Below are 25962 nucleotides of genomic sequence, written 5' to 3'. Positions count from 1 at the left end.
GTTTTTATAACTTTAAAGCATTAAATCTTTAAAATATACAGCCATGTACACAACTGTTACAAAGTAACAGAAAATAAAACAATTCAGCCGTAATCTGCGCAGCCGAGAGTGCATGCATACCTGTTTTCGTTGTCCTTTCAGCAACAAAGTGGTATTTTGACCAAAACTTGATTTTCATAAATCCCCAAGAGTCCAAGGAAATGTAATATCCAAGCTTTATATTCCAAAACGATCTCTTCGCCTCACAATGTTGAAGTTTCTGGCCGAATCACAACGGAAAAACGCGAAACAGTTTTCCATTTCCGCACTTGTTATCGCCGCTAGCTTCTCTGCACAGCTTGCTAAATGCTCGAAGTGGGCGTCATTGGTTCCGACAGTATCTTCTTCTTCTTCTTTGTAGTTTATTGGCGGTTAGCAAACCAACTTAAATGTGCATTACCGCTACCAACTGGACTGGAGTGTGAACGAGAGATAAATGCAGAAAATAAATAAACCAAAATAAAAAAAAAACAACAACAAAAACCGAATATTCGAATGTCAAATTTTCAAATCGAATACCAACCCACCGAACGAATATTCGGGTCCAGCCCTAGTAGCAGCTCTACTTGGCTAAACTCGGCTCGGCCGCGGCGCCCCGTCCTTCTTTTTCCATTGCAGGTTTAGTACCGCCTCATGCGTGAGGCGAGCGTGGCTGGTCGCCATAGCGCCGCCGCAGGAAACTGCTGTGACCTCACGTGACACACACACACAGAACGTCGAAGGTGTGTTGTTGTTGCCACAGCCAGAAGACAAATTTTGTTTCAAAAGAAGCTGGAGGCAGCAGTGGCGGTTTTGTTCTGTCGCTAGCAATGATGACGCAGTGATTAGTGACCAATCAGTAGTCTGCAGGTTTTCTCGTCACCTTTTGGTATCGCCTCAGCTCGCTTGGAACCTGGACGGAGGTGGTACTAAAAAAAAAGTACCTGTTGGCAGGTACCAGGGACTTTTTTTTTCATTATGGAAAACCAAGAAAGGCGAGTAGAGTCAAGGCGAGTCAAGCAGGTACCGTGTAATGGAAAAAACGCCATTTGTCTCACATTCTTTCCCTCTCACCCGCCACTGTTCCCCCCCTCACGCATGGTTTCACTTTCTCTTCTCTGTGCTTTTCTCACCTCCATGCCGGCATTTTCTCTCTCATTTAATGCACGGTGTGTGGCATGAGTCGACGGTAGAGTAAAATCATGACTCCACACTGATACACATATGCCAGTGTACATATTCAGCGATTGTGTTCATCATTGTAGCCAGCCACTGTTGTGTATTTCCTGGTTGGGTTTCTATGGTTACCCAGGAAAGCATTAATCAGAACAAGTGAGTCACCCAGTGTGCTGGTCAGTCGGCCAAATCTCGGTGTTGATCATAGACAGTGAATAGTGTTGTGTGATGACAAGCGTGTGTGAAATTTAAAGCGAGACTGTGTCATTTTTGCTAAAGAGCGGCCCCTGTTGACACAATGACACGAGGGACTATTACAGGATCATGGTGAATGTCGTGAAAGTAGAAAGGAAGCACAAAGTCAGAGAACTGACTCAGAAATGTCAATTTACACAGCAGTATCGATGTAAAGGTTGCTAATGTTAGTACACCATGCCCTGCAGAGGCATTGAACTCATGGGACATAATCTACTTAGTGCGTCATGTAACCCACACACACCCACTGCAACACAACAGTCTGTTGAAAATGATATGCACTGCTCATTCTTACTTTATATCCGCTGCAAACACTGTTTGGTTCAGTGCTGCAGCCCTTCTTTAACTTCACCGCATGAACTCTTGACCCCACTACTCAACAGCTTCTACAGTTGCCTGTCCTCCAGCTGGGTAAAAGCACATGCACCTTTCCTCATATGTACCAAAATAGAAGATGAAAGTTTAGTTTTTTTTTTTACTGAATAAGGTGCATGAGGTAAAAAGACCTCTTAAGATCTTGTGATTGAATGGAGCGAACTAAAAGGCAATAGGTGGCTGACCGTCGGAGCAGTTAGGGTTTTGGCTCTTTGATTTTCTGTCGGTGAAGTGTTTGTAATAGTCGACATCACTGCGCTCTTGCGGTCTATCAAACTCTACTTATGTCACTGTTGCTCTTTTCATTTATTATTTAGTTAATATCCTGTAGCATAATACTTGTAAGTACCATATATGTAGCATATGGAATGCTGCATTTGATCTTGTGTACTAGAAATTTTGAGTTGACTGTGTCCATGCCATACAATTGCCTGGTAGTGTAATACTATGATTTCTATCTCTCTCTCTCTCTCTCTCTCTCTCTCTCTCTCTCTCTCTCTCTCTCTCTCTCTCTCTGTGGATAGATCGAGGGCCAAGGCCACGGAGCGTTGTTTGACTGCAAATGTAGTCCAGATGGGCAACATTTTGCAGCCACCGACTCCCACGGACACCTGCTCATCTTTGGCTTTGGCTCCAGCAGCAAGTATGACAAGGTAATACGACAAGCTCACCTTTAATATTTATACACAAATCTGCAGCACCTGGCGTGTAACAACAACTCACTTAATTGACTTTATCGGTAATAACAAATGTCACTTTCCCAGAACAGTGGTGGGAAAAAAAAAAAATCTAGAGCTGCCACCTCTTTCTCTTTCGTTTTGGTCTTAGTCGACTAAGATTTCTTTAGTCGATTAGTCATTTTTTATGCTTATTCATGCTTAATTACTCATTTCCAAGAAACTTATGAGCACATTTATGGTAAACACAAGATTTAAAGTGGTGCTTTTGCAGGATTAATTGTGGAGAAACTGTGTTTCACAGATGGTTAATTAACTACATTTATATTGTGCTTTTCTAGTCTCAACCACCTCTCAAAGCGCACAGCTCTGTCAATTAAATCAACTCATCGATTAGTCGACAAAATTGTATAAGTGTTAGTCGACTAAGAATTTCTTTAGTCGAGGACAGCCCTACTAAAATCTACCTTGTTACTTTGCTCCTGTGCTTCAGATAGCGGACCAGATGTTCTTCCACACCGACTACCGGCCACTGATCCGAGACGCCAACAACTACGTGCTGGACGAGCAGACGCAGCAGGCGCCACACCTGATGCCCCCTCCCTTCCTGGTGGATGTGGACGGGAACCCCCACCCACCCAGATACCAGCGGCTAGTGCCTGGCAGGGAGGGCTGCAGGGACGAGCAGCTCATCCCGCAGATGGGGGTCACTTCCTCAGGTACAGAGGCTGAAGTCAGACCTCTCGGGAGTATCTCCTTTCTGTGTGGTCCGGGGGGCACAAACTCAGTCGTAGTTCTACTCCTCCCTTGTGCGCTTCAGATCAGCTCTTAACCTGGAGGTGACGCCGTCTTCTTCTGTCTAATCGTAACCCCTTCTGTCAGCTGATCAAAGACAAGCTGGTCATATCGCTGACAAGAATGTTAGCTATTCTCAAATGTGTGTAATGAGATGGCTTTTACTGAAACTACACAGGCATTGGCTATTTAAACCAGAATTAATAAGGCAATTAATAATGGGGATTGAAGGGATGCAAACAGAAACAGTAGTGTCTTGTGAGAAAATATGACTCAACATGCTCACAGTGTATAGAACAGTGTTAACCTAACACTGCCCTGCTGTCAGCTTTTAAAAAGCATTGTGGGTGTTGAGGTCACTGTAAAGGTTTTGGGAAAAAAAATCCATCGCCTTTTTTTCTTCTGTGAAGTTGATGATAGACCATTGTGACATGCAGACTATTTTGTTTGGCTGACCTCCACTAAATAGAGATAGAAATGAGTGCAATAAAGCAATGTGTACGTCCAGTTATTATGAGACAGTAGTGGTCTTCTCTGTGTGGTCTTTCACTTGTAAAGTCTCTCTCTCTCTTACTCCACTGCTGTATGTGTGTGTGTGTGTGTGTGTGTGTGTGTGTGTGTGTGTGTGTGTCAGGCCTGAACCAAGTGGTGAGTGAACAGGCCGTTGACGGCTCCAGTCCCCTGGATACGATGATTCAGAGGCTGCAGCAGGAACAGGACCAAAGACTGGGAGCCAGTGACACCAGGTCCAACAGAGGTAAGGCTGTGTGTCATGACAGGGAGGCTGCATTAATGTAGTGTGGACAGCTTCTCAGCGGGCTTTTTCGTTTTCACCTGCGTGGGAGTAGCAAGGACATTTTTCAGGGCAATTTCCAATCGTTCATTCATTAATTAATAATTCACTCACAAAAATTACTTTCTATCATTTAGTTTGGAATTAGCATATTTTGAAAGAAAAAAGATTTTCCATGGACATTTCATATGAAATATGCAACATACAAAATGTCCAATTATGAAAAACAAGCATTTTGAGCAGCTCAGTGAGATTTACGCCGAAAAAAAACAAAAAGTTGAACTAAACACCCCTGTCTCAAAGAGTCGGTGAATACAGAGAACTGACGTTTACATAATACATCAGTGTGTGTGAAAACCTACAGTAGATCTAAATCCTCCATGTGTCTCCAATCCTCCGGCGCTCCATCCGAACATAGCATACACTACCAGAAGTTATTGCCTGCGTGCAACCTGGCTTTATTAAACAGCAGCCTTCTTAGTGACAAAATCACAAGTGCCTTTATTGTATGCTTTATAAATTGCATTTGGTTTTTCAAATACAATTTCATAAACTCTCTGCTAGTTCAAATCTTCAGTTACACTTGAAGGTAGATAAGAGTGACATGACACCGTCATGAACATTATAAACAAGTCATAAACGTTTATGGCATAACGCTTCTTTTTAGTAAGTGTCTTTGTCGTGACAAGTTAGGGTTAGGGTTAGGGTTAAACTTAGGGTTAGGGTTTATGTGTTCATGACAGTGTCATGTCACTCTTATGTAGATACCTTCAAGTAAAGTGTTACCAAATCTTCCTTATTAACTCTTACTCAATTATATATGAATCACTTTTAGAGCAAACTATGAGTCAATTCATTGAGGGGTGGGTTGGGGGGGGGGTAGTTTTGCCCAGTACCATTTATCTCTTGTTGAAACAGCTTAGCTTACAAGTGTGACTATGATAGACAAACATTTGTCCTTTTCACAGATCCCATTTGTCTTTCTGTTCTTCATTTGAGTGCTCACATTAAATGATGTGTGTTGCCAGGGAGAGGTGGAGGTTCGGCAAACCAACGGGCATTCCTCCTCCGTCAACACAAAAATAATCAGTAACTTTTTTTTGTCAAAAGATTAACGGTTTAAGACTTTTGTTCAAGCAAAAATACCAAATATTTGCTGGTTCCAGCTTCTCAGATGTGAGGATTTGCTGCTTTTCTTCGGCTTATACGAAAGTAAACTGAATGCGTTTGGATTTTCAACTGTCAGAATAAGCAATTTCAAGTTGTCACCTTGGGCTCTTGGAAATTCTAGTGGAAATACTATTATTAAAACCTAGCAGATTCATCGATAATCAATAAGCGTTAGCTGCAGCCTTTCTCACATGCATTTTAGGGCTGCAATTCAAATGTTCTCACTTTTAAGAAGATTTACGTCATCTGCTGTTACTCATAAGGCACACTGACATGTTTGTATATGCATGATATGTGTACATGAGTGAATGATCTCCTAAAAACACACACGGATGAGTTTGGTATCAGCATCCTCATCCCTTATCAAGCATGTTAATCACTAACAGTGGGACAGTTTCCCCCGAAGCAGGTGTGTCATTGAAATGCTGCGGACAAATAGAAAGCACCATTTTTTTTTTCTCTCTCTCCTTGACATGTTCTTCCCCCAGGATCGGTGGGATCGCCCACAGAGGTGCACTCTCCGCCCAACGTGGGTCTGCGTCGCAGCGGGCAGATCGAGGGCGTCCGCCAGATGCACAGCAACGCCCCGCGCAGCCAGATGGCCACAGAGGGAGACCTGGTGGCCTGGAGCCGCAGGGTGCTGGTCCCGGAGCTGGAGAACGCCTCTGTCAGGTAACACACAAACACCCATACCACAAAGAGGAACTTGTTTTTTTAGATGTGATATAAATAATGCATGTCGTGACTCTGTGTGTGTGTGTGTGTGTGTGTGTGTGTGTGTGTGTGTGTGTGTGAGTTTTGGGTGTCTAACACCTACACATACTAAAATGCCACTAAAATAACACTAAGCTCCCACACTGCACTGTGCCATGCATTGCCTTTCTTGCAGCATTTCCTCCTCTGTGGGCTTTTAATGTCCTACAAACTACTGTGTGTGTGTGTGTGTGTGTGTGTGTGTGTGTGTGTGTGTGTGTGTGTGTGTGTCGTGTAGGAGACAGATAAACTGGCGTGAGGCTAAAGGGGAAGAGGAGATTAATATTTATCAGTCAGAGAGGAGGCGACGTACCATCCACTCTCTCCCCAAGGAGAGCAGGGTAAGTGCAATAACACTCACGCACACATTATTGTTTTACAGGAATATAATCAGTTTTCCCTTATAACCTCTTTCATTCATAACTTAACATCCCGTAGACACTTATTTTTAATAAAGATTTCTCGTTTTAAGTATAATTCCACTATCGGTACTCATATCGCCCTTTTTCGGCGTCTCCTTCCTGTCCTGTCCTTCATCCTCTGCTGCCGCAGGTTCACCCGACATCCGAGTCGGTCGACGAGGCGAGGAGGAGCCAGGGTAACCACGGCTACCACACGCGTGCAGCTATGGAAGAGACGAGCCGCCAGAGCGCCGAGGCTGCAGATGACGATGAAAGCACCTCAGAGGTAGATACGGTACGGTTACCGCCTTGTTTTCGAATTCAGTTTCATACGTTATGGGGGAGCCACGTGGTAAAGCCTTCTCTGAAACACAGATGACTTCTTCATGAACAGATCTGAATCGTAGTTTTTTTAAAGAGGTCGATTGCAATGTTTTTCAGACAGGCAGTAAAATCAGGTTTTTTTTCTTCAACTCAAGGCATTTTTCCCATTTTTTTTTTTGTTTTTTGTTGGCTCATCTAGTTTGTTATAACTGCTTTTGTACTAGTCCAATTTTAGATCAGCAGATTTCACCAAAGACTCTCTATTCAGACTTTGCTAGCACTGGGACTTTAGCTCTCTGGAGAACAATTATGGATCGCTAGTGCTGTGAAATGTAACATGGATATGAGCATTTAATATACTGTATGTATATTGATGGATCAGAATCTTTTGTCTTTTTGGTCTTTGTGTTCATGTTCCAAAAAGGATGCCCTGTCATGAAAATAAACAGTTAAAACCTTAAAGATATGGCATTTTCCATACCTTCAAAGCAGTAAAAACACTGTAATAAATTCTAAATAAAACAATTTGTTGGTCCAATTTTATAACAACAGTCTGGGAGGGGTGGGGGGGGGTAGTTTTGCCCAGTACCATTTATCTCTTGTTGAAACAGCTTAGCTTACAAGTGTGACTATGATAGACAAACATTTGTCCTTTTCACGGATTCCATTTGTCTTTCTGTTCTTCATTTGAGTGCTCACATTAAATGATGTGTGTTGCCAGGGAGAGGTGGAGGTTCGGCAAACCAACGGGCATTCCTCCTCCGAGGAGAAGGAAGAGGAACCAAAGGAGCCCTGGCCGGATGACCACAGTAGTTCAAGGTAAGGTACACACACACACAGTATATCTCACCCATTTATCATGTAGACCATCTCCTACAGATATCTCCACACATTATGCTTCTGTGTATTGACTCTTCTCTCTGCCATGCGTTCGCAGCGAATACTCCAGCGATTACTCGGACTGGACAGCGGACGCGGGGATCAACCTCGAACCGCCCAAGAAGAGCGTGAAAGTGAAAAAGAAAAGCAGCAGCTCAGAGGAAGACGGAGAGAAGAAGAGGGATGGGAAGAAAGAAAGAAAGAAAGATAAAGCAGACAAAGACGGCGCGTTACCAAAGAAGAAGCAGCCAAAGGAGAAGAGGAAGGTTTGTCATTTAAAAAAAAAAAAAAAAAAAAAAAAAAAAAAAAGGCCCTTTGACCAAATAGTGTGTTCTACCTTGTGGCTTCAGGCATGCCGTTATTGTTACTGGGATTCAAAGTTATTACCTATCAGCCGTTTGCAGGAATAACTTTTCAGATTAAACACTGTTTAAGACAATTGATTAAGAAGAACAAACGTACATTGTTTTTCATATACATATATATTTTTTGGGGCATTTTTAGGCCTTTATTGACAGGACAGCTGAAGACATGAAAGGGGAGAGAGAGGGGGGGGGAATGACATGCAGCAAAGGGTCGAACACCGGCCCGCTGCGTCGAGGAATAAACCTCTATATATGGGCGCCCGCTCTACCAACTGAGCTATCCGGGCGCCCTTTCATATACATTTTGAAGTTAAAAAAGAAAGAAATGTAACTTGATGCATAAAGTGTTACTGAATATTTGTTTGGTTGTGTGTCATTCAGAGGACCGAGTTTCAGGAGCAAGGGCTAACTCTGGAGGAGTGGCTTCCTTCTGCCTGGATCACAGACACGGTCCCCCGGAGATGTCCCTACATACCCCAGATGGGAGACGAGGTACACGCCGCCTGTTGTCCTCACCACGTGTCTGCTCATACCACAACACTGGCGCATGTTTTACATAGCAACAAGACCAGTCCGCACCAAAGTTAGCGGCCCCATGAGGCGGCGATGGCCAGTACACACAAGAAAATAAGGGGTGCCACTGGCATTGCAATCCTCCGCAGCTACGGTTACACTCCAGAAAAATAGACATAATGTACCAGCAAAATATGTAGTGGTATGTGGTATTCTTGATATGATGTATGTGTGTGTGTGTGTGTGTGTGTGTGTGTGCAGGTATACTACTTCAGACAGGGCCACGAAGCCTATGTGGAGATGGCCAAACAAAAAAAGATTTACAGCATCAACGCTAAGAAGCAGCCCTGGCACAAGATGGAGCTAAGGGTAAGGAACACTCTGACAAAGATGGATTTAAGACTCTCTGAAGAGAGACGGGGCTCTTTAGAGCCCATGTATCGACCGTTTATACGGTCTGTTTAGTTGTTTGCACACAACCACCGAGGTGCTTCACATATGTAGATGAACTACATTTGTACAGATACATTATTAAAGTCATTAAGAACATGAAAATAATATTTTCAGTAACATTTCTCTTTTAAGGATGTTTCCAAAGTAATGGCTAGAGTAGTAGAGATAAAAAAAAAAGAATTACATACATTCTTCAAAGCCGTTCCTAGGAATTGCTACATAGTTTTGAAGCTTGTAGCTTGCAGACTTCTTAATCACAGACACTTGTCTGGTTTCACTTTCGTGTGGACTTTAATCTCCTCTGTGTCCTAAAAATACACCTCCACTAAAAGACAGCACAGTACAAAGTGTCATCTTTTTTTTTAAGTAACCGCTTATAGGATTGCATATTCTACTTGGTTTATTTTTCACAACTTTTCCATGTGTGGAGGCAGAAATAGCGATATCAGGGCAGACAGCAGACCACAATGCATTGCAGGCACAGTGTGCATCTTCATGAATGTATTGCCTGTAGTGTGTGAAATGCAGCGTTCTTTTCTATATGTGTGCTTGTAATTTAAACAAACAGGCATGGTTAAACTAAAGCATTACTCTCTCCAGTTTCAGTTGTGCTCAGCTGGAACTTCCTGTAGCATTGCTTACACACATTACTTACCTACATAATGCACCACGCCGAGTGTAGTGGAGTCATCAGAGTGTATTGGACTATGTTTGAGCTAACAGGGCTCCAAGGTATGCAAATGACTATTCCTGAGAGGTAATTAGTTGTATCACATTGCATTATTTGTTCTTTAATTTGTGGCGTTCAGGAGCAGGAATTGATGAAGATAGTTGGCATCAAGTATGAGGTTGGCTTGCCCACACTGTGCTGTCTGAAGCTTTCCTTCCTGGACCCTGACACGGGCAAACTGACCGGAGGATCCTTCTCTATGAAGTAAGTTAACGGGGGGGTTTACACAGTTTATAACGTCGCCGTTAAAGCTGAGGTAGGCACTTTATTTTTGCCATTTTTGGGCAAAAATTATAATCATCATAATAATCTTTCAGCATATTGTAGTTTTCAGGCTTTAGAAAATATAGTCGTGACAGGAGACTTCGGTCAATCCCAGGTCATTTGAGAGAGAGAGAGAGAGAGAGAGAGAGAGAGAGAGAGAGAGAGAGAGAGAGAGATTTTCTATTGGCTGTTCTGTGCATGCATTGCCCGCGCAACAGAGTGAGAGCTACAGGAAGAGGTCTCACTCTGCTTCAAATTCTGGCATCTGTTTCCGTTCTACCCACTGCAGCTTTAAATCTCTTTTATACTGCTAATAGTGGTGACAGCCAACAGTCTCACACACACACACACACACACACACACACACACACACACACACTCTAATGAAGATACACAGACAGCTCCGTTGGCGTTTCAGTGATGATTTGTTTATTGCTTACAAGCACTTCAGTATCTGGGGATTACAAGCCCGTACTGAGTAAAATTATTCATTGTTAAATACAATCCTAATCAAAGGAAAGTTACAATACTAATGAATGATTTCTATAGCTAAATATCCATTAACTATAGGACAGACGGTCTAACCTCGAACAGAATCAAAGATATCTGGCGTTATTACAAATTACACAAAGATACTACTGATACAGATGGATCAGTACACACCGATAATCCCTCTGGATTTGAATATAGTTACTGTCTCTCTCCGATAGGCTATACGGTACTTTAATGTTCACAGGTTTTTTTTAACACTCACACACTCACACACATGGGGGATACAAACCCGGTCTGACTTGTTCCCCCGGTGATGGCCTTTATACCTGCATTATTACCTTGGATACGGTGTTGCCTAGTATTAAATAGGTAATATACAGTAACAGCATAAAGAATTGAAAATAACACAAATGTGCACACCACATACATCACATACAATTACTGACAAAATAAAATTCCATATTACGAGCTTGGCTGTTAGACATAGTAACCATTTCAAGCTCCATTTATGTATTTAATGTAACATGCAAGAGGCATATGTCACATAAGCAAGCCACTCTGTCTCCACAAGAGCTTCAGAGGGTCTGCGGCTTTTTGATCACAAATTGTCGAGCTCAAGTGTTTGATGATTCACTTTTAAGAGTAAGTGTTGATACTTGCATCACGGCACTCTCGCTTATTGTACATGAGACATTTGCTACTTTACAATGTGACATATTCTATCCTACGGATGTATCACTGCTAAGAGGCTCTTTCTCCTATTGTGGAAGAAGAATGAAGTGCCTACTGTAGGGCTGGGAAAAAAATCGATTTGATTTTAAAAAATCGAGTTGGTAGGTCAAATCGTTTCATATTTTCAAAAAATCGATTTTTTTGATTTTTTTTCAGTCCAAATACAGTATAAATAATTTTTTTTAACAATCTTTGTTGCACACTGCACAGTGACTTTTCAGTTAGAGAAAGGTTTTGCCTTTGCAATTTTGTTTATGTTGATGCACTTTAATTAAATACAATAAATATATATTTTTTAAATATATTTACAGTTCGCTGTTATTTTGTTTTAAATGGAAGGGGGTAAAAATCGAATCGTAAATCGAGTTTTTTATAAAAAAATCGCAGATTTTTTTAGGGGGAAAAATTGCCCAGCTGTAGCCTACTGTTAAACTCTGGCACACTGAGTTGGCAGAAACTCTGCATTCTTTAATTTATTTCATTTTACTCCCTGAAAGGCTAAAATAAATCAAACCCTTTATATAATTTACGCTACATGCAACATTAGGTAACACTCCTGTGGAGGGTTGAGGGTTGGGGGGTGGGGGCACTCTGTTCTTGTTCTGTGAATCACTCTGTACTTTGTGATGTGAAAATTGTCCTATTCTGTTGAAAATTCATACGTTAGTAGGTAAGTTCACGGATATTGTAAGCTGTAAGCAGAGGTTTTTTTGTGCTTGTTGCGGGCAAAATTCCTTATTAATGCGATGGAATATGCGGGATATTTATGCAATTTTATGCAATGAAATTGCGGGAACTTGCAAAAACTGCGGTTTGATGAAAAAGAGGAAAAAAAGTGATTCCCCCAACACCCTGCTTTTCGATGATGTTCACATCGCGTAATTACGTCACTTCATAACGTTCCCATGGCAACAGGGGAAAATGGCTGCTCCCAGGTTTATCTGGATGCCGTGTCTGACGAGGACCCCGCTCTTCACAATCAAACATGTTTGAAACAATGTGACACATGATATCCTAATCTTAGTTGAAGCGTGTGACAATTCTTTTCCCAATGATATGCCGATTTTCTGTTTCGACAGTGTTAAACTATTCTCTGAAGTAATCTATGTGCCTCCCTCTTCTTCTTCTGCTTCTTCTTACATTTATTTTTCTAATTAATTTCCATCAAGACAAGACAGTAGCTATAAAACATTTAATTAAGACATGACAAAGTAAAGACTGTTATGGGAATGTTAAACTGCTACTAGAAATGTGATGTGTTTGATTTGTTTTACCCTGTTAATAAGGGGGCTCCATTCATTCTTTTGTTACTTTGTTGCAGTCATTGACTTAAAGTGATGTTTTTGGTCTGGTTGCAGATACCACGACATGCCTGATGTGATCGACTTCCTGATACTTCGGCAGCAGTTTGACAATGCCAGAAGGAGGCAGTGGAGTATAGGTCAGTCCAGTTTTCCTTTGCAGTTTCTAGATTAAATTATGAAGTCAACTGATGTTTTCTTGTAGCCTGGTTGACACCAGACCCATTCTCAGTTGTAACTGAGAGTGGGGTCTGGGGCAAGGTTCACTCACAGCTCATTTCCAAAGGGGCGTCGCCAACGGACGCGGCTAAAAATGCCTCTTGGCGCAATTGGATAGTCCTTAAAACCAATCAGACCAACGATCCGGGGGCGACGTAGCAGCGGCAGCGGCATCAACGGGTTGCTGCGCTTCAGGTGACCGTCCTGAATGTAAACAAAAAGCTGCGCTATCGTCATCGTGTAAAGCCCGCCTCAACGGTTGTGATTGGTGCCTCGCTTTTGGAACAATTGGAAATGGGCTTGAATGGGCTCTTGGCCAGACTGACTTGCAGAGCAAATCTCAAATCTGCCGGCAGTTCGTCAGGGTTTTCCCAGGCTAGTTTTCTTGTAAAGACCTAAACTAACTGACTGTGATGTGTGTGTGTGTGTGTGTGTGTGTGTGTGTGTGTGTGTGTAGGCGACAGGTTTCGGTCAGTGATTGACGATGCCTGGTGGTTTGGGACCATTGAGAGCCAGGAGCCTTACCAGCCTCAGTACTCTGACAGCCTGTTTCAGTGCTACAATGTCTGGTATGAGCACAGCTTTTCTTTTTAAGGGCAGTTTCAATTAAAGCAAGTGATACTGTATATATTTGTTGGATTTGCATTAGCAAGGAGATCCATTGTATCATAGTTCCTAATTTCTCCATCTGTTGCATCAACAAATGATAAGTCTGTGTTTAAGGGCACGTTGAGACCAGGAAACAGCGATCCGGCCGTTTTCACCGAATGGGTGATTGGGAGGTGGGAATGGCCTGTTTGTGTGACATCCTGTTGTTATTTAACTTCCCCAATGTAGCACAAGTAGACTTTATATTTCAAAATTACAGTTTTTCATCAGATTGTTTATAGATCTCGGCATTTCCGACTGCACTTGAAGGCAGCTTCATTTCACGGAGAAAGAGAGAATAAAAGAATTAAAGCAAGTGATACTGTATATATAGCGATGTTTCCCGCTTACTGTACAGATCTCTCACATCGCCTCAAAACACACTGACAAGTTTAATCGCCGGTTCCATGATTGGCCGCCGCAGCGTGACGTCTGTTTGTGTTTCCGCGAAAGTCTCCCCCCTTTAGCACCCACCGCTGCGTACTAAACGTGCTACCCCCCACTCAAAATGAATGGGCAGACCTGTGTTTCGTCTGAATCAACGCAACAATGCCTGGCGCAGGCAGTGTAAATGCAGGCTAACCCCACTTGACAAACTGTAAACAGGCAGTGGGGGCAGAAACGAAAACGGGTATAACGAGTTTGAAACAGAAAGGAAAAGAAAAATGATACAAATGAGACCAAAATAAGTCAAACTCAAGGAAACCTCGCGGGTGGTGGTGGGGAAAAAGGAAATAGGGTGCGTAGAGTGTCTGCTGTCATACTCCAAAGTGATGATGAATGAAAATGGCATACCTTGCAAATGATATGTTGCCATAGTTCTAGCACTGCAGGGTAAAGCCAGAAATGTATTCAACCTCTGCAACAACCATAACAAAATGCAACATTACAAAACTATAAATGTCATTATTAACTACCAGAAGATGTATGCTACCCCCCTGACAACATGCATAACATGACCCTTATATAGTACGACATTATATATGGAGCGCATTCAACACTATATAAGCGCTCATTCGTTCATAAATACATACAGTAGGTAAGGGGAGGTTAGAGAAGAAGTGAGGATTGAAAATTGTAATCTAGTGAGAAAAGCGTGACCGATTTTGAGAAATGTAATGTACGGTTGGTCTCTTGGCATCTGACTGAATCCCGGGGTTGAACGAGTTTTTAGATCGGACTTTCCAGAAATGTAAAACTTTATTGAAATGATTTACGTTATTAAGTGGAATTCGTCTTCTTGGACAATTTCCAGGCAAATGTAGAAAAACAGCTTCCTGTGATTATGCCACTGACACCTCCTCTCACAGCACCCATTGACTGCACAAACACCTCGAGGCTTGTAAAGTTTAGGAAACGTGATGAAAACGATTCCGTTTGAATTGGACGTTTACAAGTGGCGCCAGCTAAACTCTGCCCCTTTGTTTTGTATCGCTTGACTTTCATTGCCAGAGACATTCCAATTGGAAACATTAATAAGCACATTGTCTGTTTGAGTTACTTTTTCTTGAGTGCTCACTGTCGCACATAATTACAAAAACCTTGTTAGAGAATGATATTCACTTTATTCTGTGGGGGAGGGACGGCAGTGATGGCAAAATGTCATCTGTGCGGAAAAATAAATAAATAACAACAAATTACAAGCACAAAGACTCCAATGCGATGATGTTGATGATTCATCTCAACACTGTTTCCCATCCAGCTGGGATAACGGAGACACAGAGAAGATGAGTCCTTGGGACATGGAGCCCATACCTGATGATGGTGATTCTCTCTAATACACACACACACCCACACACCCACACACCCACACACACACACACACACACACACACACACAACATACAACAAATTCAAATTGTATTTACACATTTAACATTTTACAATGTTGAGGGAATTTCTCTTTGGTTGCTTTCCTCTCCTGTGCAGCCACGTTCCCTGACGAGTTAGGCACTAGTGTCCCGCTGGTAGAAGAGGAACAGAAGGAGCTGCTGTACGTACCACTGGACGGGGAATGGGGCTGCCGCACACGCGCAGAGGAGTGCGAGCGCATCATCAAAGCCATCGACCAGCTCTGCACACTCGGTACGGCGTCATCAAGCCCCCGCCCCCCCCTTGAAAATAACAGAACCCTTATGTCGTGTAAGCAGGGAAGTGAAGTTAAGCCACGGGGGCAACATTTCTCGTAAAGCAGCGGCAGCATGACTCAACGCAACACGAGTCAGCGCTCTGAGCTCATCAGCACGAGCCCGGCAGGGCCACGGCTGCGATCTTAAAAGGACTAAGCTGCTAACACCGTGAGCCTCATATTGAAGTGCTTGCTTGGATTCCTGTTATGTGATGTAATATCATATTAGGAATAGGCTTTGTGGAACTGCAATGTCCCAGTGGAAGAAAGCTGGTGTGAGGGCTCCCTCTAGTGACAGTTTGGTGATTAAACCACACACACACACACACACACACACACACACACACGCACACACACACACACACAGGCACAGGCACAGGCACATGCACAGGCACAAACAGACAGCACACTTAATCCTTCTAGATCTCTCCTGTTACTCCTACGCTCCATGCTGCAGTTGGCTTGCAGGACAGGATTTATATGAACTCTCTACATTTAGAGAAGAGTATTCAGAATGAGTAGCAAGGGGATAAAGGTGTGAGGTTAGCATTGCTGTGAGGGGCCTGGGAATCACCCCAGGCCTCACGATACGATATCACCACAAACATATTGCAATATTCTGCAATATATTGCAATTTATAACCTTTTTTTCCAACTTCAAATTTTTCCCAGTTTCTAATTACGGCCCCTAAAAAAGAAAACTTTGTCAACATGTTTTATCTAAAAAGATACATGTCTCTGTTTTTTCATCTCACTTCAATTGTATTGCTACAAAATGGGATTGTCAAGCAGACAAACTGACTAACACATATATAATAAAAGTTTGATACTTGGCGTCTGTGTATCGATACAGTATTGCCACGGAAAATATCGCTATACTATGCTGTATCGATCCCACCCCCACCCCTAATTGCTGTTGTAACGGTGCGTTCCATTTGTACTCGAAAGTCAGAATTTCTGAGTTCTAAGTCGGAAACACGGCCCCTGAAGTCGGATTCCCAAGTTGGGAAGTCGGACAACCTCAAAGTACCCCGAGCAGGCCGACCTCGAAATCCAACATGGCTGCTCCGGGCATCAACAGTGGTGAAAGCTGTGGCAGTATACAGTTTATAAGCACTTTTCACACACAGTTCTGTCCAACTTGTATCTGTGGACATGTTGTAACGCTGTTTGTATGCACATGATACAGCCTAATGCATTGTTATCAACTGGTATTGCTAACAGTGGCTAACCTGGATAGAGCAAACCCCACACAGTGAAATCCGACTTGTTTTAATGGAGCGCGGTCAACTCGGGTGTGACGTCATTCCCAGCTCCGGCTTCCGACTTCAGGGGTAAAAGGAGCGCATTACAATACTTGACTTATGCAGGTCTATATCTTAAAGACAAGATATCCACCTTTTGTTGAGTGTGTTACTGAATGTATGTCACAGCCGATGTCCATCCATCCATCTTCGTCCGCTTATCCGGTGTCGGGTCGCGGGGGGAGCAGCTCCAGCAGGGGACCCCAAACTTCCCTTTCCCGAGCAACATTAACCAGCTCCGACTGGGGGATCCCGAGGCGTTCCCAGGCCAGGTTGGAGATATAATCCCTCCACCTAGTCCTGGGTCTTCCCCGAGGCCTCCTCCCAGCCGATGTGTTCCAGTAAATAATTCTCTCTTTTTGTGTGTTAACATTTCTTTCATCCACCTTCCCAAACGTGCCACCCTCAGATGTTGCAGCGCCATTTGCCTTTCCAGTGGACCTGCAAGCGTACCCCACATACTGCACGGTAGTGGCCTACGTCACTGACCTGAGCACCATACGGGAGAGGCTGGTCAACCGCTTCTACAGGTACCGCACACATCAGGACGTGTTGGAGTAAAAGAAGACGCAGAGTGTGTGTGTGTGGGTGTGGGTGTGTGACAGAGAATAGAGAATAAAGTACACACTCAACACATTTTTGTCTTCCGTTCTCAGGCGACTGTCCTCTCTGATGTGGGAGGTTCGTTACATCGAACATAACGCACAAACATTCAACGAGCCCGGATCATTCATCGTCACTACCGCCAAGTTTGTCTCTGACCTGATGCTGCAATTCATTAAGTGAGTACAGTGTGATTCATTCTAAACGCCTGTGTGTAGTTTTAGAGGAAAAATAATGTAGCGTCTATTAACAAAAGTACTCCATTTACAAACCCAAATCAGTTATCAACAACTTCTAGTTAATAAAGATCATTTTCCATGTTTCCACTTTAAACGTCCCACATTTGCACATAGATTCATTTCTGATCTCGTCTTCTTTTTTAACCTTCAGGGACCAAAATCTGACGGACCTCAAGCCCCTTTACAAAACTATGAAGAAGGCTACCTTCTCTGACTCTGAAGATGAGGTGTGTGTGCCTATATTCATGTTGCTTTTTAGGGTTAGGGTTATGATGATTATAATTAGAGATGCACCGATAGACCGGCCGGTGACCGGAATTGGCCGGTTTTCACGTCCTCGGCCATGACCGGCAGGTGAGTCTGACATACAGTATGCCAATTTCATGCCGGTCAACGCTACAATTAACTGACAACATAAGTTATACGAGTTACAGTTCTCAAGGACGCACGCACACACGGACGCGACGGCAAAAAGTCTCTTTTTCCTTTCTCTCAACTTTTCCGGCATGTGTGGCGCATACCCGCTCGCGGTGTTAAGCGCATGTCAGCACTATTGTAATAATAATATATGTAGGGAACCTACATACCTGCAACATGTCAGCTGTTTGGAAATTCTTCAGCGTGTGTGCAGAAGATAGCAAGTTTGCAATATGCAACACCTGCAAGGAAAAAGTAGGGCGTGGAGGGACGACACCAAAAACCGAAATCACTTTTTTTTTAGTTGGATATTGGATGTGAAAAGAAGGAAATGGTTCTAACATTGCACTTTAGATGTGTGTGAATTTCCCACACCAGGAGTAATTTATATAGTTCTATTTTATAGTGATCCATTATCTATTCAAAAAATGTTGTATGTTGTGTGAAAAATGTTCTATTAAAGAAAAGATAGAAAATAAATATTTGTGTGCGCTGTAAAGTGGTTAGAAAAAATGAAATCTGAATCGGCTAAAATCCGTATCGGCTGGCCTAACTCAATGAAAATCGGAAATCGGCCTAGAAAGATGTAATCGGTGCATCTCTAATTATAATATGGTTTATGTCATTTGTATATATATAAAAAAGCTCACTTTCCCTATTTCACACATTTTTCTTCCTAATTCCAAGACATGCCGTGATTTGGATATTGTATTGCATAAATCACAGCAACATAAATCTATATAAAGAATGCTGCCGTCATGAACAGTATTTACAATAATCTGATTTGAATTCTCAGTTGATCTTGTTTGGCAGCTCTAAGACTCCATTACACTAGGGCTGGGCGATATGGAGAAGATCAGAAATCACGATATTCTTGACCAAATACCTCGATATCGATATTGTGGATATATTCTAGGGTTGACAATTGGTGCTTTAACAAAATACCTTCACACTTAGATTTTAGATAAATAATCATCAGTAATGTGGACATAATGTCTAAGTTGGGAAAAGGCAAATAATAGAACAGCTAGAACAGTCTGGTAAGTTCAGAAAAGTACATCACTTTACTGTAATGCAGCCTTTAAAACCAGGAAAAGACACCACTTATGTCATATCACGATATTGATAGAATATCGCTATATTGCCTAGCCCTACATTACACATGAGGGTTAAATTATGTTACACCTGTAAGGTAGTTGGGAGCTGAAATAATGAAATATTCTATGGTTGAGCAGTGATCAAAGAAGGTGATGAAGAAGAGGAAGACTATGCAGAAGGCTCAGTTCAAGGGACAGATGCAGCGAATTATTTAACTCCTTTTTTTTTTTTTTTACCAAAACAAACTCTAAACGATAAAATTACATTAGCTTAGCAGAGCACAATATCCTCACCTTTATTTAACTCCACTCTTCTTATCTGTTTAGGACGACGAGGAAGAGGATGAGGATACTAATACTCCTGGAACATCCACACGAAACCATAAGGTAACGATATCTTCGACTGCAGTCCGCATGAGTTAAAGACGAAGAAGAAGTTACATGTTTACACTCTGTTGATATGTTACACATTACCCACAGGCCCGAAATACACACACATGCACAAGCAGGACCTATACAGTACATGCACTAATGGAGAGATGTCAGAGTGAGGGGCACAAGGGCACCTCAGCAGTGCCCGGGAGGTGAACTGTCTCTCTCCAGCTACCAGTCCACAGTCCGTACGGGGACTTGAACTGCAACCATCTGGTTCCCAAGCCAAGTCCCGACGCTGCCCCTTTATTTTTTTTATTTTTTTTTTTTTACCAAAACAGACTATACTAAACTCTAAAATCTCACTTTATACATGAGAAGTTGCTCCACTGAGACCCAGCCCATTTACCTATGTCCACTGTAGTGGACATTTGAGTTACATTCTTTTCCTTGGATTCATTTGAGTCTCTTAATTCCTGATGTACTGTACAGAGGACATCCTGGTCTTTTCAGTGATATGTCATTTGATTGGGGGGTAGGCCGGAAACCACCTCTTTCTTTCAATCCAAAATGGACGGCATAGGAACAAGCACATTTTATGGAAAGATGAGAGGTGAGTCAAATATTGTTTGTCCATGGTTTTGTTACGATATGATAATCATATATATTGTCTTGTTCATTATGGTGTTAGGAATCATATTATTTAGTTCTCATAGCAACTAAATTATGTGTCTTTTGAAAAATTTGCCATTTTATGGATGTCAATTAAAGTGGACATCAGGACTATCTTCATGTAAATAATGACTCCACGTTGTCGTAGGAAACAGAGCTGAAGCCGAAAGAATTCTTTACCAAATAGTTGAGGGAGATTCAGATTTGGAGTTGTCGGATGATGGGAGAGATGAGGATGAGTTTCAACCAGTGATCGAAGAAGGTGATGAAGAAGAGGAAGACTATGCAGAAGGCTCAGTTGAAGGGACAGATGCAGACACAGGCACAGATACAGACAGGGACGCAAGCAGGAAACTCGTCGCCCTCTGTGGGCCAGGAATAACACGTATGTTTGATGCAGTTCCACAATTTTAAATTCAGCTGCACAAGAAATAAAAATCTTCTTTGGCATTTCAGTCCACATGGCCTGCCTTGGCTATACCAGAATTAAAATGCAGTGCCAGTCATAAGCAGCAAAATGACAAGGGATAGATTCTTCATGATAAGTCCCTCAAGATTGTCAATGACCTGGCTGTAACAGAAGAAACAAAGGAGGCAGAGATTCTTTGGAAAGTCAGGCCAATACTCGATTGTGTGCGGCAAGGCTGTCTCAGCCTCGCAAAGCCAGAAAGGGTCCGAATTGATGAGCAAATCATCCCATTCACAGGCTGTTGTCCAGTCACCCTACTGGCCTAAAAGTATCTGTCCTTGCATCCCCAAATGGTCTGATGCTTGATTTTGAAGTCTACCCAGGGAAGAATACCTTTACAGTCCAGAGTTGGAGCTGCAGCAGTTCTATGCATGGTTGAATGTGTTCCAACAGGAAGCCACATATTCTTAGACAGGTACTTCACATCCATGGATCTATTGGACGCATTGCTGGCAGAGGGCCTTCCTGCAACTGGAACTATAATGAAGAACCGTGTCCCAAAGCTGTGCCAGAAGACAAACCGTTGAAAAAAGAGGGGAGAGGAACATCAGTGTCAGTGGCCAGAAAGAGTCCTGAGCTGGCCATCACAAAATGGTCCGACAACAAACCAGTGCTCATGGCATCCACTGTACATGGGAAAGACCTGGAAGACATCTGTACCAGATGGTCCAAGAAAGAAAAGCACTTTTTCAAAGTGGATCTTTGTGATCGCATGCTTAGCTTCTATCGTATGTCAAGCAGGAATAAGAAATGGACATCGCGCGTGATCAGTCACTTCTTTGATGTAGCCATCACAAACTCCTGGATACGATACAAGTCTGATAGCAGAGCTCTGCACAGACCATCCAAGAACACACATCAGTACCTGGACTTCAAATTACTCCCAGCTGAAGAGCTGTTGTAGAGTCCGGAACTGGTTAACAGCTGTGAAGAGCATGAGGATGAGTATGAGCCACCATCTAAAATGAGGATCCCACAACCAGAGCCATCTGTGCGCAGACTAGGAGCCATGCACATGCCTGAGATGATGGATACCAAGCATGCAGAAAGATGCGGAAATAAGGGCTGCAAGAGCAAGACGTACAGTACACGAGATGTACCAAATGCAAGATTCCTCTGCAGTACCAAAAAGAGCAATTGCTTCCAGGTCTATCACCACTAAGAAAGAAAATACTAAGAACAAAATGAAGAGTGAAGGAAAAAACTAGATTGGATTCAGTTTGACAGGAGGAAAACAATCTGTTACACATTAGTTCTATGTTCACTGTCCGGATAACGCTAAAAGGATTCAAGGGGACCAGTCAAAGGATACGGACATTACAAGTGTTAAGCTTTAATAGTAAATATATCCTTGCAAAATGCAAGGAAAAGTATTCAAGAATGATAAATGTGTCTATTTTTTTTATTAAAATGTCTGTATTCTTGGATAATAAAAACACTATAATCTGGTAAAATTTGTATCTACCAAATGTGTCTCTTTTCGTACTCAAATGATCCTGTTGTCCACTACAGTGGACATGCTGTGATATTAAATGTGTAAATTGTAGGATTTTTATGGAATCACAAAAAATATGATTAGGAAAACAACTTTTTTTTCCTTGGTTCCCAGGAGGATAGGCTAGTACAGTAACTACAGTTACTTATATTTCCTCATTTTGTTTCTTTAGGGTCGTCGACCCACTCAGCGGCAACTGCGAACCCGACCCCCTTCGTACGACCCTCATGCGTGGCGGGGCCGCTGTAAGGAGCTGCTGGACCTGATCTTTCAGTGTGAAGACTCGGAGCCCTTCAGAGAACCTGTGGACCTGCAAGAATACCCGGTACATACACAACAACGCCGTGTTTTCTTACTCGTGTGCGCATGTGTGAACTCTACCTCAACAAACTTCACCCTGGATGGGATCCATGTTTAGCTCATTGTGATGTGTTTCCATTAGATTGATGAGCATTTTCAGTTATTTTGTCCTTTACCGTCAGTCTGGGGCACAAGTGGCTACAATTCAATGACACAAGGAGTGGTAGTTTAAATGGATTGTTTGGTCTGAAGAACAGGCCTCTCCGTTCAGCATCTGAAATGAAGACCAAATCTACTGGATGTGGTAGTTGTAAAGGAGGAACAGACCCATCGGTTGCAGTGGGCTAGAGTTCTCTTGTTAACAGAGGAAAGGGTGGAATTCTTTTGCTTTTGGTTTAGTTTTTTTTTTTCTCAGTCCCCTCAAAGTGAAACCCCAAATCCCCCAAATCTCTTACTCTTTTACCCTCACTTATCCTCTCCTCTCCTCTTTATTCTGTTCTCATCTTTTGAAACCTGTAACTGAAATATCCCAACATCCTTCTGCTGCTCTCAGGACTACCTGCAAATAGTTGACTCACCGATGGACTTTGGCACCGTTCTCAACACGCTCAAAGATGGAAAGTACCAGTCTCCCATTGAGCTCTGCAAAGATGTCCGGCTCATTTTCAGCAATTCCAAAGCTTACACGCCCAGTAAGAAGTCTCGGGTGAGACACACATGCACAAGCACAGACTTACACACACTCTTTGAAACCATGGTGCGTTAGGCTTAACCTACAGTACAGGCCAAAAGTTTGGACACACCTTCTCAATCAATGCGTTTCCTTTTTATTTTCATGACTATTTACATTGTAGATTCTCAATGAAGGCATCAAAACTATGAATGAACACATATGGAATTATGTACTTAACAAAAAAGTGTGAAATAACTGAAAACATGTCTTATATTTTAGATTCCTCAAAGTAGCCACCCTTTGCTTTTTTTTTATTAATAAGGGATACAATTCCACTAATTAACCCTGGCAAGGCACACCTGTGAAGTGAAAACCATTTCAGGTGACTACCTCATGAAGCTCATTGAGAGAACACCAAGGGTTTGCAGAGTTATCAAAAAAGCAAAGGGTGGCTACTTTGAGGAATCTAAAATATAAGACATGTTTTCAGTTATTTCACACTTTTTTGTTAAGTACATAATTCCATATGTGTTCATTCATAGTTTCGATGCCTTCAGTGAGAATCTACGAGGCAAATAGTCATGAAAATAAAGGAACACATTGAGTGAGAAGGTGTGTCCAAACTTTTGGCCTGTACTGTACCTTGTAATGTGCTCTTATATTCAATGCTTTGATGAGCAAATGAAAGATAATTCTGAGATCGGTTCAGTCATTTATCCTTTTTTGTCTTAAGCCCAGTTCAGACCAAAGAGTCGCGAGAACTACTTGCAATGTGCCGGCCTGCAACGCTCTGAGACCAGTTTACACTAACGCGACAAGACGAGACGGTGCATCATCTCCATAGCAATGACTCTCTGTACTTCCGTTCTAACTTCCGACTTTTCAGGCTTATATAAAATGAAGCATAAAACATATGAATGAGGAGAGTGACAGTGAGATACCTGCTACAGTTGCATTTCTAGTAGCGATGAAACGGCGAAAACAAAATTTTATTTCTCAGATTCGCCGCTGCCTCTCTTCATTTACTTCTAACTCGCTCAACCGCTCTCGCGGGCGCTCTCCTAGCCTCTGCCCAAAACTCTGCCATTTCAAGCAGCTGACAGTTTAATCAGTAAATCCTTTATTGTGTCTCCAGATCTACAGTATGAGTCTGAGGCTCTCTGCACTGTTTGAGGAGCACGTCAGCTCCATTCTGGCCGACTACAAAGCCATCCACGGCCTGACCAATAAACTGACCAGACAGGGAACGGACAGACAGACACGACACACTACGGACAGACAGACACGGCACGCCATGAAGAGGAGGAGGAGGAGCGAATCTCCAGTTAGCAGCACCGCGTCCAGGTAGATGACCGGACATTTTATTTGGGTTTTGGGCTCTTTTGTGTGAATTAGGTGTGGCGATCTTTTGATGATCTTTCTTTTCCCGTCGTCTGCATCTAGTCCAGAGAGGAAGAGACGTGTATCATCCAGGGGGACAGGAAAAAAGGAGCCATCACCACCAACTTCACGAGCCTCCTCCCTGAGACAGAGCGTCCCCGTCAAACAGCCCCCTCAGCTGGTCAACGGGAAGGCCGACACAGCGGCCGCAGGGCGTACACGAAGCGCGGCACGCCATTCTACACACTCTCCACCCTCCTCTTCCTCCTCACATAACGCTGGAAGCAGCACACAGAGCACAGCAGGTGAGATGGCTTAAACGCGTACCTTACTGCGCCCAGCCCTGAAACAGTCCGGAAAGTAGTCCCCTGTAAAGCTTGATTTAGAGCTCTGCGTTGAATCTGACTTTACGTCGCGGCTACGCAGACCGCACCAATGTGATTTGGCCGCGGCTCGGTAAAGTCACATTTACTTCTACTCATTACTAGGGTTGGGGTATCGTTTTGGGTTTTTTCCGATACCGGTGCTAAATTGATACTTTTAAAACGGTGCCTAAAAGGTGCCTGAACCGAAATATTTATAATGTATATAATATAAAATATAAAAAAAGGAGCACAAAACGACAGTTGGCGACATTAAAGAACGGCTTGTTTATTATTAAGGCCATATGGTCAAAATTAAAGGATTGATTAATAATGTAATAACAATGACTTATTTCACCAGTAAATTTGCTGGTAAACGACAAAAAGAAGCACTAGATGGGAAAAGGGTATATTTCCTCTACAGGGAAATACAGTCACACGTTACACCACTTAACGTAAGCTGTAACCATTGTGTTTAATCCAGCTACTAGCTAACGGTAACCTAGCGTCCCGTGCAGCGATGCTTCTGAAAACAAACAAAAAGTCAGGCACCGAAATGAGGAACCGGAATTTTTGTTCTCATTCGGTCTCGTTACTACCGTTTACGTCGGAACTGCTGCCCTATTGGCGCCGCGTTTCGGTACCCAACCCTACTCATTACATTTGTTACTTTCAGACAGAGCCAGGCTAGCTGCTTCCCCCTGTTTCCGGTCTTTATGCTAAGCTAACCAGCCGCTGGCTTGGTATTTACCAAGCAGACATGAGAGTGGAATCGATTTTCTTATATAACTCTTGACAAGAAAGCAAAGTTTATCATCAAGAACTGACCACATGTAAGAAATTACGCAATTAACCTCTTCTTTATCGAATATCTCTTTGCCATCGTCAGAGTCGACTCGCTCGCTGAGGGCTCACAACTCTGTGTCAGCTTCAACGACAGCAGCTCCTCAAAGGGTGACACCCTCTCCAGCCGCAGACAGTAACAGTGGAGGAAGCACCCGGAGGAAACTCAGGACTCCAGTACGGCTCACACCTGGTAAGAGAGAGTGTCGCAAAGAACTCACCGTGTGATGCTTAGTTTTTTATGATTAAAGTCATAAAATATCCTTTTAATGTCA

The 25962-nt window shown here is 42.8% G+C and overlaps 1 protein-coding gene across 3 annotated transcripts in view; it reads left to right on the top strand.

Moving 5' to 3' along the window:
- The window catches only part of phip (PHIP subunit of CUL4-Ring ligase complex), a 52466-nt gene that overhangs the window by 21970 nt on the left and 4534 nt on the right, over positions 1-25962 (top strand). The window contains exons 16-39 of one of the 3 annotated variants that reach the window (XM_028605266.1): positions 2349-2477; positions 2995-3220; positions 3931-4053; positions 5748-5931; positions 6251-6353; positions 6565-6699; positions 7459-7556; positions 7675-7882; positions 8363-8473; positions 8756-8863; positions 9757-9881; positions 12524-12606; positions 13143-13254; positions 15036-15097; positions 15263-15418; positions 17175-17295; positions 17422-17547; positions 17759-17834; positions 19449-19508; positions 22302-22454; positions 22983-23135; positions 24238-24446; positions 24546-24787; positions 25734-25880. In XM_028605266.1, the coding sequence (XP_028461067.1) occupies positions 2349-2477; positions 2995-3220; positions 3931-4053; positions 5748-5931; positions 6251-6353; positions 6565-6699; positions 7459-7556; positions 7675-7882; positions 8363-8473; positions 8756-8863; positions 9757-9881; positions 12524-12606; positions 13143-13254; positions 15036-15097; positions 15263-15418; positions 17175-17295; positions 17422-17547; positions 17759-17834; positions 19449-19508; positions 22302-22454; positions 22983-23135; positions 24238-24446; positions 24546-24787; positions 25734-25880 (3250 nt within the window). Of the gene's footprint in view, positions 1-2348; positions 2478-2994; positions 3221-3930; positions 4054-5747; positions 5932-6250; positions 6354-6564; positions 6709-7458; positions 7557-7674; positions 7883-8362; positions 8474-8755; positions 8864-9756; positions 9882-12523; positions 12607-13142; positions 13255-15035; positions 15098-15262; positions 15419-17174; positions 17296-17421; positions 17548-17758; positions 17835-19448; positions 19509-22301; positions 22455-22982; positions 23136-24237; positions 24447-24545; positions 24788-25733; positions 25881-25962 lie in introns of all 3 variants that reach the window. The other 2 variants (XM_028605267.1, XM_028605265.1) reach the window with 2 other exon arrangements.

The sequence above is a fragment of the Perca flavescens genome, chromosome 18 (genome assembly GCF_004354835.1).
Source record: "Perca flavescens isolate YP-PL-M2 chromosome 18, PFLA_1.0, whole genome shotgun sequence".
Taxonomy (NCBI): Eukaryota; Metazoa; Chordata; class Actinopteri; order Perciformes; family Percidae; genus Perca; species Perca flavescens.
The sequence above is the reverse complement of the archived record's forward strand: the minus strand, read 5'-3'. Positions and strand labels throughout refer to the sequence as shown.